Consider the following 12,358-nt stretch of genomic DNA (forward strand, 5'->3'; position numbering starts at 1 on the left):
AGAGTAGTTGCGTCTATGCTGGGAGTTTGACGTCATAGCTATGTCAGCTAGGGGGTGTGGTTTTTTCCCACTCTTGACCGACAGGTATGCCATCAAAACTTTGCAATGTAGACCTGGCCTTACTCCCAGTTTACATCAGTGTAAGGGAGAGGGGAACAAGCCCCTAATCTGTAGCGGGGAGGGATAGCTCAGTGTTTTGAGCATTGGCCTGCTAAACCTAGGGTTGTGAGTTCAATCCTTGAGGTGGCCATTTAGGGAATTGGGGTAAAAATCTGTCAGGAGATTGGACTAGATGACTTCCTGAGGTCCCTTCCAACCCTCATATTCTATGATTTCTGTGTATAGTAACAACTTTGTAAACTACATGACACACTCCAAGTTGTGGCATTAGGCACCCAAACAGCCACTAAAATTTTTGCACAAATTTATTTAACCTCCTTTTCATAAGGCTGAGAGAGGTATGGCAATTTCCTGCAATATCCTTGGGAAACCTTATTGAATTAAGTTTTAAGTGTGTTCTGGGTCCGTTGTATTGAATGAACGGTTTGTGTATTCTAATGGGTGAGATTGTATGTAAACTCTGTGAGGGGAAATGTGCTGTGAACCCTGGGAAGTGTTCTGAACTTCAAAGGACTGTACTGAACAAAGTACCAGAGGTGAATGGACTCTTGGGACAAACAGTATCAAGCTGTTTGCTTCGGGAGTCACTAGGGAGAGGTGAATGCAAATCCCTCACCTCCTGGCTATGCAAAAACCAACCTTTTGAAGCTATGATCTGAGGATGGGACCACTGTCTGCTGATGATCTGTTCCCAGAGTCTCAATACCAAAGGTCCAACTGTATAAAAGAAAAACTAACCTATGCATGGGGGTGATAGTTCGGAGCTAAGGCTGTTAAGAACTTGTAACCACAGATAAACCCAGTGGTGGGGTTTGAAGGAGTGACTCCTACCAGAGCCCTTGTTGGAGTTGGTGGGTGATTTCTGGGAAGCTAGTTAGCGTGCATGTAGGTTCTTTTATTGTTTTTAATGTTTTCTCTGTAATGTTTTCACCTTAAGAATAAATGTGCTTGCTTAGGAAGAGCTGTGTGGTAACTTGTAACTGCTGGCAATTACAGGAGCCTAGAGTGACTGCAGAGGGCAGATACGGGCACATGCGAAAATGTACTTTATTTTTAAGCTTTTTTTTTCTGTGTCCTTCAAAGTCCTTTCCTGTCTTACTGAGTGTTGCAGGTTATCTATTCTGCAAAGCCCACAGAGGCAGAATTCATTATTTACCCAGAGAAAACGCTCTCATTTAACATCTATACCTGTAAAGCTATCACTGTGTGGGGGTGGGGAGGTTGGTTAACTTGCAGATTTATTTATTTATTTTGGTCCCTATTAGGAAACGCCTACAGAGAATGCCTGGGAAACGGGACATGGGCTTCCAAGGCCAACTACTCTCAGTGCGAACCTATTTTGGATGAGAAGGTCTGTATCTCTCTTTCTCTCCATTTTTCCAAATGTTGTCATTTTTCTCAGTATACTGGAAAAGAAGGAGGGTCTTGTGGTTAAGGTGCTAGTCTGGGACTCAGGAAATTGGGATTCTATTTCTGGCTCTACCACAGGTCCCAGTGGGATCTTGGGCAAGTCATTTACTATATGTGTCAATTAAAAAGCGGGACGGGTATAGTAACACTCCCATTCTTTGGTTATGTCTGCACTGCAACCAGTGACGTGACTTCAGCACATGTAGAGGTCCTCAAGCCAGCTTGGATCATGCTCACTCAAATAACAGCACTGAAGCCACAGCAGCACTGAATAGCCGCTCAAGTACATACCCTGGGTCCTGGGTGGGTTCAGGGCCGTGCACAGGAATTTAAATTTGAATGTTTTTGGAGGGGCGCATTAAACACCCACAAAAGAAAGGTTCACGTGACACCCATTCCCCTCTAATGGGGACACCCAGGAGCAGCTCCCCATGGCAGCAGCACTCTCCCTGTCTCTGCAGTCCAGGGAGGGAGGAAACAGCAGAGCTGCTGGCTGAGATCCTCCTCCCGACATCCTTACGGCTGCAGCCTCCTGCTTTTCCTTCCCTGCTGCTGCAGTCCCAGTGCTTCTGCCTGCTTTGCAGACCCCCTCTGAGGTGAGTGGGGGTGTGTGAAGGCAGAGGCAACGTGGGACTCCAGCAGGGGGTGAGGAGCTCAGCTTTCTCCCTCCCCGGGCTGCAGGGACACATGGAGATTTTGGGGCGGGGGGACCATGCCCCTGCTTGCCCCTCTCTCTGCACACCCCCTGGGTGGGTTTGTGCAGCCTGTGCTGCCACGGCGTCCCTGCTATTGTTGCTCAAGCTAGCTAAGGAATGTCTACACGTGCAGTCCCTGCCCCAAAGAGCTTACAGTCTAAGTAGTCCAGTCTGTCTGGGCTACTTAGACTGTAAGCTCTTTGGGGCAGGGACTGCCTCTTACTCTGTGTTTGTGCAGTCCCTAGCACAATGGGGACTGAATGTCGTTTGGGGCCAATAGCTGCTACTGTAATACTATTATTACTACTACTGTACTAATATATTCACTGCTGCCTGATGTGTTTTTACCACCTGGTCCCGCAGGGTACATGGCATCTGTCGGTCCCAAGCATTCCCAATCCTCAACCTCATTTTATCATCAGCAGACACAGGGAGAACTGACAATAATGTAGTCCTGTAGCAGAATGGTTGGACTGCAGAGCCAGCACACCCTGTAATACACAAGAGCTTACAGAAATGTTATTCCTCTTTGTTAAATTCTACAGTCTCATTCAAGAAGGCTGGAAGCTTTGTGTGAAATTCTGTGTTCTCAGATTGGCAACCTCCCCTCGTAGATGAAAGGGAAGTTCACCCTTGCACAGAGCACAGGTACAACACCCATGTGCCAGTTTAATCCTTTCTATTCTCCTGTTTGTAAGTGGTACCTAGGCACTGTGCTAACCTCTGCCCAGGGGTGAATTTCACTCTAGAAGCACAGGGATTTACGGATATTTCTTTGTTTTTTCTCTCCTTTCCTGGAGAGATGCAAGACCCTTTACAAACATATGAAAGTCCCACCTGCCTGAGGAGTTTATAATCAAAATTAGCCCTCGTTCTAGCAAAGGAAGGGGGACAGGGAGGGAAGCACCAAAAATAGCTGGCTCGTGTTCAGAATTCGGTTGTTCATTCCGACTTTTTGCTTTAGTTTAATGTGACTTGTATGTTAAGGTGGATTAAGGGCAGGTGTGAAAGCAAGAATAGACGGCACAGGACTTTCTGTATTGCCAACCCCAAGTATTCAACATTCATGAGTCAGACAGAGCCCCCAAAATCCTGAGAGTGCCTTAGGGTATGTCTACACTACCTGCCGGATCAGCGGGCAGCGATCAATCCAGCGGGGGTTGATTTATCGCGTAGATGCAATAAATTGACCCCATAGCGCTCTCCCATCGACTCCTGTACTCCAGCGATGCGAGAGGCACAGGTGGAGTCGATGGGGGAGCGGCAGCAGTCAACTCACCGCGGTGAAGACACCGCGGTAACTCTATCTAAGTACGTCAACTTCAGCTACATTATTTACGTAGCTGAAGTTGTGTAACTTAGATCGATCCCCTCCCCTAGTGTAGACCAGGCCTTAGAAATCATGATTTGTTTAAAAACATAAACAATGGGCTGCTTTTCATTTCCCTTTTGGTTGGTTTCCAAGCTTTTAGAGTGCACTCAGGTCACGTTTTCGAGCTGTTCCCTGCAACCTTGCGGGCTAGAAACTAACATTTATTTTAAAAATGAACCCTGAGCTTCTCTCACATCCCATGACTCCGGGAGTTGCGGCCCAAAGAAAAGCACTGCATGTTGTGAGACCTAGTAACGCAGCAGAGAGGTGGTTAGTGGTGCAGTCACAACCCATGACTTTTGTAGATCTGTCCTGAGACTGACTGGTGCACTGGACGGGGGAGACTGTTAGAGGTATCGAGGGTGGCTTAAGGAAAAATCAGTCACCAGTGGAAGGAGACCAGGGACTCATTAAGGGCTGGTCTACACTGGGGGGGAGATCGATCCAAGATACGCAACTTCAGCTACACGAATAGCATAGCTGAAGTCGAAGTATCTTGGATCGAATTACCTGGGGTCCACACGGCGTGGGATCGACGGCCGTGGCTCCCCCATCGACTGCGCTACCACCGCTCGCTCTGGTGGAGTTCCGGAGTCGACGGTGAGTGCATTCGGGGATCAATATATCGCGTCTTAACGAGACGCGATATATCGATCCCGGATAAATCGATTGCTACCCGCCGAAACGGTGGGTAGTGAAGACGTACCCTGCGATTAAAAGAGTTAGTAGAGCCTAGTGCACAGGGATAACTAATGTAGGTGGGAACTAATGTTCAGATGGAGGCAGGAACAGTCGTGTGCAAAGCCTTGAAGGTGATTTTAGCGCAAGAAATATGTTTCCTTTAACTTAGGTCAGGCAGGTGTGGTGCCCAAATAGTATCGTTTGCTGTTCCTGTCCAGGGAAACACATTCTAAACCCACTTCTCCTTTTTCTTGCATGACGTTGAACAGTTAACATCCTTGTAAAGGCAAATGCAGATGAGTTTTGTTTGCAGGGGTTGGAGAGGTGTTGCCACTGCAGTAGGGGATTTTCTCCTTTGCTCTTTGCTTTAAAATCCTACAGCTATGATAATATGATAAAACTTCTTAAACCACCTATTTCTTCAGTATATGAAAGTTGTGATTCCCCCCCCCAAACCTTCTGTGTTTGCAAAAGCTTAAAAACTCATTTAGTAGACCCTTAAAGGGCAATGACAAACTTTACAAGTATTAAAGTTTATGAATATTCCTCAAATACCTAAGAATAAAACCTGGGTTGATTTGTGAACAAATGTGTTCCCCACAGATTCCTTGTAATCTCCTTTTTGATTAAAAGTGAGATGCACCCACATGCATGCGCTATTGTTACTGAATAATCCTAATAGATGCCACAGATGGGCGAGTTGGTGCCAAGTGACCACATCCATCAATCTGGTTTTAATATAAAAAAGTGCCATTTTCAGGCCTGGATGTTATGCTTGGGAGCCTAAATCCTTATCTTCAAAGCAGGCTGGGCCCTGATTCCTCAAATGTGACTGGTGCACCAGGAACGGAACTGGAAACCTCAGAGCCAAAAAGCACAAGCTGCTACGCTTTTTGCTAAAGCTAGCTTCTAGCTGGGGCACTAACAGACACACGGGGGTGGGGGATGGCCTTTAGCACACACTCACAAGGGAGTTCCACAAACACATATGCTTAACTTTACTCTCACGAATAGTCCCGTTGAAGTGGGGCCCCTTATGTAAATGGGGATGGCTAGTGCATCATACTCTGGCCACTCAACCTCCAAGTTCCCCCTGAGTGATGGGCAGTGCCCCTCCCCCTGCACTGTTGGGTGACCAGGGGTCCTTATGATGACTGTTCGGTAGCATCCTGGGAAACTGATGTACAGTTTCAGCTCAGCAGGTTTGCGCCTCATGGAAACCTTCCCCGTAACTGGCCTGAAGTAACATTCTCGTTCGCCGGCCGTGCGAGAGTGCACAAGGCGCTGTAAAAGGGGGACTTTCTGTAGCTACACCTGCGCACAGGGCATGTCTGGTTTTGTTCTGCGTAAGCTTGGTGGGCGACCATGTTCTGACATTGCTAAGAGAGAAGGGACGAGAAGTAGCTGCGTTAGGAGATAGAGCAGGAGCCAACAAATGTGCTTTTGTATCAGAATGGTACATGGGATGTCAAAGCCCCCAGGAGCCTAGAGGAATATTTTGGGAGAAAATACAGAAGCCTTGAGGTAGCATAGACAAATGGGCTCCTAGTTTTCCTTTGTCTCACAGGTCAATTCGAACCAGCCCTTCAAGGGACTCTAGAAAATGTGTGTGTTGTGTGCCGTAAGACCAAGGCAGCAGACAGTGCCAGCACTAACAGTCAGGGCTCCTAGACATGATAGTTCAGTGCGGGTACGGGATGAAATCTAGACTGACCAGACACTCTGCAAAGGGGTTCAGTAGGGAATCTATTAGAGATACCTGCCCTTTCTGCAGGAACTGTCTGGGGACTCAACCAGCAGAAAATGAGACCCAGCTCAGGCTGGGGAGATGTGCTCGGTTAAGTGGAGCTATGATTACAGTCAGATGTTGAGTCATTGGCCAGGATGGTTTGGAGAGATTAGGGAATCAGACCCCAGCTGGGACAGGGAGAGTCTGTTGAAGGAAGAAAGGCATCTTGTGTTTATTTGAACTCTGGCTGTAAAGAGACCATTTGGACCAGCCCTGTGAATCTAAGACACTGAATTGGTTTTCCTGCACCTGGTCCCAGTTTAATTGATAGAGGCTGACTCGAAACAATGTCGCTATATGTGCAGCATGACCACGTTATCAGTAATGATTGTCACTTTGTCATATCAGCCAATCGGTCCCATTCTAGTGTGTGTAGCATGAGCTGTGCCTGTCTGGTAGGCATGGCTGCTATGACATGGCCATGTTATTCCGTATACCACGTGACTCTTCATTCACTTGTTAGTGTTAGGAGCTGCCTCATGAGCTAGCAGCTGGATTTTATCCTGGTAACTTCAGCAGTGCAAAACTGACATCAACGACTTGAACTGAAGGCGTAATCTGTCTGGCAGCAGTAGTAGATTATTATCCTCTATGTGAATAAGACATGGGGAAGGGCGGGGTTGGGGCTGCAACATACAGTTTACCAATGTGTTACATTAGCAGAGGGGGGTTGGGGTGTAGGAGGGGGATCAGGGTATGTTGGCTGTAGGAAAAAATGTGTCAGCGTGTTGCAGCACTGGTGCTGTTGCTCCAGTTTCTACACGTGATGTGAACTCTGGCATAGGCGGACCAAGGGTGGCTTTACCACCAAATCAGTCCAGTGTTTTATAGGCATTAATACCGTGCTTCTCTCTACGGGTTCTGAGTTTGCCTTGGGGAAAACCTGAGTCTGTTATTAGCATCACCGACAGCAAAGGCGGTCCTTTTTCCTCTCCGGTGCCAGTGTTTGAAAAGGGAGTTCATATTTTCAAAGTTTGTCTTCAAAACTGTAACACTGTTCAATATGTGCAAAGTTAAAATAATAGTCATGACGCAAATGAGATGAGTAATGTCTAATTTACAAGGTAAGCTCTTCTGGGCAGGAGGCAATATTATATTATTTCCAGAAAGTGCTTAGCACTCAAATGGCATTTAAGCAAAAAATAAAGACTGTAATGCGTCGGATCAATATATTTTTACATGAATGATGTATGCAAACTGCCATTTGATGAGTTAGGTACAGTTCAGATTATAAGACATCCCCTCGCCCTTTGGTTATCTGGTGACATTGGTAAAATAAAGGTCATGTTGTTCGATTCTTGTTTCTGTTCTTCCTCAGGGCTATTCAGAAATGGGCAGGTGAGAGTGAGAGTTTAAGGGATTTCAGAATGCACTTAACTCCCCCGCCACATATAACTTAGTTCTCTCAAAGGACAGCATATTAGGCTATCTGCTGAAGACTCAGGTAGATTTGATCATGAAAATGTTGCCTGCAGGGCAGTCTTTCTAGGAAGCTGCTGCCGGGTGTGTGTCATTTTTCAGCCTTGAGAACGCTATTTACTTCAGCTGGTGGGAAAAATCATTCCTCAAAACCTGTATGTGACGACAAAGGATTTTTCAACTGAAATGAGAATTTTTGACGAAAATTTTCATTTTGGCCGAAGGGCGTTTTGATGGGACACTGAAATTGTTGGGTTTTGACAAACGAAAAAAATTGCTTTTCATTTTCTGAAGCTTCCTTTCCCTTTCTCTTTTTTTTTTTTCTTTTGCCTTCCAGTGGGACCAAGTGTGGGGAGGGAAAAAACGATAGAAATGGGGGAGAAACTGAAAATTTTCCATTTAGTCAAAAAACTTACAAATTCAATGAAAAATGGGAACAAAAGGAAAATATTTCTCTTTATTTTAAGATTTTTCAATGGAAAATCCTTGCTGGTTTTCTACCAGTGCCAGTGTTCATTTTAATACTGCATTCCTGCCACCCACTAGCATGAAGTATGGGCTGCTTCTTTCTGACTGCAGCTCGCAGACAGGCAATCTTTTATGTATTTGTTGTGAGAATTAATCAGTTAAACACAAAATTAATCCCATTGATTTCAATGGGCGTATTCACGTGCTTAAAACTAAACCTTTGTCTGCAGGATCAGGGTCTAGCTGATCTATTCTTACAATACCCTGTGACAGAGAGAAATGTACATTAAAGTTTGCCACAGAGTAAGTCACTGTCAAAACTGGGTGTAGAATTTGGGGGCTCCCAGCCCTGTGCTCAGATCACCAGATTCCAGCTCTTTATAAATTCAAATACAAGTTTGAAGGATCAGGCCCTTAGTTTGCACAGTGCTTCAATGACACAGAATATTATTTATTTTCATAAGAAAACTTTAACCATTAGAGTTAATATTAGGGAAACCAGCCTGACCTTAACACTGGCTACTGAACAAATAATATCTGGACATCTAACAAAGAAAATAAATGTTACCGTCTCGTTTCCTGTCGGAATCGTGAGACGTTTGTCTTTCCAGAGTGTCCCATGCCTTTGACGCCATGGCTGGCTTTAAGGTGTGAAGATTTAAACAGTATAAGCCAGGTAATACTGAATCCTATTGAAATAGCACAGAAAAGTTCTATTTGGCCAGATCTATATGGAAAAAATTCCAAACTGAAACACATGTTGTGGTTAGAAGAACTGCTTGTTTATGTCTGGACAATATGCTTGGCTCATCCATAAACTGTAGCCCTTGGGTTACTATAATAACATCATCTTAAAATCAAGAAAAGTAATTATAGTTTCCTAAACTGATTAACTGTTCCTTAATGTCAGAGCTCCGAGATTCTGCTGATTTAATCATGTTATCTCTTTACCTCCAGAGGAAGTATGCACTCCATTACAAGATTGCTCTCTTCATAAACTACCTGGGGCACTGTATATCTATAGGAGCGCTTATTGTTGCCTTTATGCTTTTCTTGTGCTTGAGGTGAGTAATCTATTCATTTTCGGTTAATTTTCTTGGATGTGTGACTATCTCACGTTACTCAGTCCCTGTGATAGCATTCTCCGGATTGCGTATGGTGTTGAAAAACTATATAGATCCAATTCTTCTGACTGTGTATGGAGTTTCCACTGATTAGTGTCCATATAATATATCAGTGATGTGCTACTGCTCTGAGGGCTAAGAGCCCTATTGGTATTCAGAAGTGAAACGGAATGATTTAATGCTACAGCAGAGGACCTGTGACTGCAAAGAACACTTGATAAGGGAAGGATACGTGAGCTGGTATTTGAGTGGGTCACCTTGCAAATTGCTATGCAAATGCATGGAAATGAGGTGTGTTACATGCTAGCTGATGAGTAAGGTCCTGCTCTGAAGCCCACTGGGGTCGTTGGGAGTTTTTCCCTTGACGCCGGTGGGTTTTGGATCAGGCTTTACCTGTTCCATCGCCCCCGTTAGATGGGAGTGTTTGGGATTGTCACCCCCAGTGACCAGCCTGCAAAGAATAAACCTTGATCCTAATTGAATCTTCCCCTGGCTCTCAGAGGAAGCACTGTATATTGGCGCTTGAGAGAGAGATGCAGGAGCCTGCCCGTGAGAAGGAAGGGAGCCTCCCACTCAGGGTCCTGGGACTGGACTAAGTCTCTGTTTTGGCCACATGTGTTGTCCTTTGATGAAAACCCTTGCTGGCACCATCCGTGTTCATTTCTGTTAAGTCCCTCCACCAGCCTAGCCAGCGTTCTGAATGGCTGGGCGCATAATCATCTGCACATGGTCAGGAGTTGCATGTGCGAACTGGGCGGGAGCCAATGAACTCAGTGGAGTCTTTCCATTGACTTCAGTGGATCGAGCCCATCGTGGCAACTGTCAACTTCCTCCACCTTTTACGGTGCTCAGAAATGATCCTGCTCCCATTGGAAATCCTTAGGAGTTCACCTAAATAGGGACTGTGCATAAACTGAATAAGGACCTTCGGATTTCTCTTCTGTGTAAGTTCTTATACCACCATCATCACTGGGCAGCCAGGGACCAGGACTAAGGGGAGGTGAATCACTGAAACCAGATACGAGTTCTCCTCTATGCTGGGAGCAGAAGTTACCACCGGGAGAGCAAGGCCTGGGGAGAGGATATGGGACTGCTGGGAGACAGGGCCGGCGCAACTCATTAGGCAACCTAAGCAGTCGCCTAGGGCACTACAATTTGGGGGGCGGCGACCGCGGCGGTAGTTCGGCAGCTGGACCTTCCGCCGCCTCTGTGGGAGGCGGCATTTCGGGGCGGGACGTTCTGCCGCCGCTCCTGCTGGGAGAACACATGCGTGAGGGGAGAAACAGTTGAAAATTACCACTGGTTAATTTTACATCATTGACTGTTTTCAACTGGGAGCCATAGTTGTGTGTGGCTTTTGTAGGGATTACATGATGGCCATGAAGGGTGTTTTTCATGAAGATGGCATGAGTTAACATTGCTGCAGAATGTGGCCCATCATGCTGCAGAGCCTACTCGAAGCTCTGCTCTTGGGCCACCCTACAAAGAGTAACAAATTTATCAACATCTGACCCATCATCTCCTCCTCTCCCCAAATTCTTTCATGGAACATCCATACTAGCATAGTGGAAGAAAAAGACATTATCGTCCAATATATCTGAGAGCTCTCCAAGAAGGGATCTGACATTTTAACTTTCCAGACTCTTTACTGTTTCTATATCACTAATCACCATGATGTCTGGGCACCTTGGTTAATTTATATCTAATAAAAGATGCAAATAATTCATTTTAACTACATTCCCTCTCTGAATCTAAATCTTTTATAAATGCCTAAGTAAATAAGGAAGCCGCAATTAGATAATTCTTCATAAATGTATAATTTGCCTAGCTTCTAATATAGAAGTAACCTAGTTGCTCTCTTCTAAATTAGTTTTTTGCCTTGTAAACCTTGAATTCAAGCCTGAAGCCCAGCAGTCAACTTCAGAGTTTTGTATTAAAAACGATTGCAGTATTTTAGTGGTTTCTGTTCTAGATAGGCTCTTATACCATGTTCATCACCATAGTATCTGCTACCTTTATAGATGCCATGAATTAATATATTACCTAATACTAAAGTGCTTTAAAATGATCATCTAATGTTCCATACAGCACACATCTGGGTCATTGTAGTATCAAAAGTCCCTATGAACATTACACCAGATCCTTGGCTGGTGTGAATCAGCATAAGCTCCATTGATCTCAGCGGAGCTGCCCTCACAGCAGCTGAGGATCTGGTCCATTGTCCGTGATCCAGATTCCTGTTGCACAGTTCTTTGTTTGACCCAAAAAATATTTCACACATTTTCCCTGAAAATTTATTCTACAAGCAAAACAACGGGGCTTTTTTCTATTTTTGTTTTTTTTATTCTGGATGTATGAGGACACTGATTCAGTAGGGAAAATAAAGGAATTCAGAATATTCTCTCATAAAATAAGCAGGACTAAATGCTACAAGCAGTAGTAGAACCAGACCTGGTCATTTCTAGCTATCTTCCTCTTCTCCCCTTCCCCCTCCCACCACATGTCCTTAGCTCTGTGACGTGCCTGCTCCCAAGCCACAGTTGCCATGGAAGGAAGGCTCCAATGGATGGGGAGTACGCTCTGGAGCTCCATCTTCTCACCCCCAGTCTGTCAGCTTTTCCTTTGCTCTGGCAGGGCAGGTAGAAGGGAGCATCAGGACCAAAGCTAGTAGTGGCTTACAAGTCATTACCACCTAATGACTCTTTAATGGCCTGTGTGAAATAGGGCTGTGGGCTGTCAGTTGAGTACCCAGTGAACCAGATGTCCCTATCAGAGAAGCCAATGCTCTAACTGGCAAAGAGGTTAAACGACCGCCTCATTCCTTAAGGTGGTCCCTCAAGGTCCAGGCTGAAGCAGCGCCAGGTAAACCTGTGCTGTTTTATGGGCAGAGCAGCGGACCTCCTTCCCTGGTGCTGCCAGCCTGACATCTGTTCACGAGGAATAATAACCATTTAAAAGAAGCAGCGGGCTGTCTCTGCAGGGGCCAGGTGTATTTGTTCCATGGTGCTCACCTTCTGCAATGTGCTTTGGAGTCTTATTCAGTGCCGATTGCATGGTGCTTGCTACTGTGTTAACTCAAAGGCTGAATATTCTGGGCACAGATATTAAAGGCTTAAGTCATCCCTCTGCAGACACAGATCCTACCCACACATAACCAAGGGCACCTCCTCCTGCACCCCAACCCCCTGCCCCAGCCCAGAGTCCCCTCCTGCACCCAAACATCTTCCCAGAACCCACACCCCGCAACCCCCCTCATACCCCAACTCACTTCCCCTGCCCT

At 45.6% G+C, this 12,358-nt stretch overlaps 1 protein-coding gene across 10 annotated transcripts in view; it reads left to right on the forward strand.

The window, feature by feature from the left end:
• The window catches only part of CRHR2 (corticotropin releasing hormone receptor 2), a 268,734-nt gene that overhangs the window by 165,874 nt on the left and 90,502 nt on the right, over window positions 1–12,358 (forward strand). For 7 of the 10 annotated variants that reach the window (XM_065582667.1, XM_042859768.2, XM_024100937.3 and 4 more), the window contains 2 exons: window positions 1,386–1,471; window positions 8,912–9,018. In XM_065582667.1, coding sequence (XP_065438739.1) covers window positions 1,386–1,471; window positions 8,912–9,018 — 193 coding nt within the window. Of the gene's footprint in view, window positions 1–689; window positions 832–1,385; window positions 1,472–8,911; window positions 9,019–12,358 lie in introns of those variants that run through there. The other 3 variants (XM_065582672.1, XM_065582673.1, XM_065582669.1) reach the window with 2 other exon arrangements.

Source organism: Chrysemys picta, chromosome 2, assembly GCF_011386835.1.
Source record: "Chrysemys picta bellii isolate R12L10 chromosome 2, ASM1138683v2, whole genome shotgun sequence".
Classification (NCBI taxonomy): domain Eukaryota; kingdom Metazoa; phylum Chordata; order Testudines; family Emydidae; genus Chrysemys; species Chrysemys picta.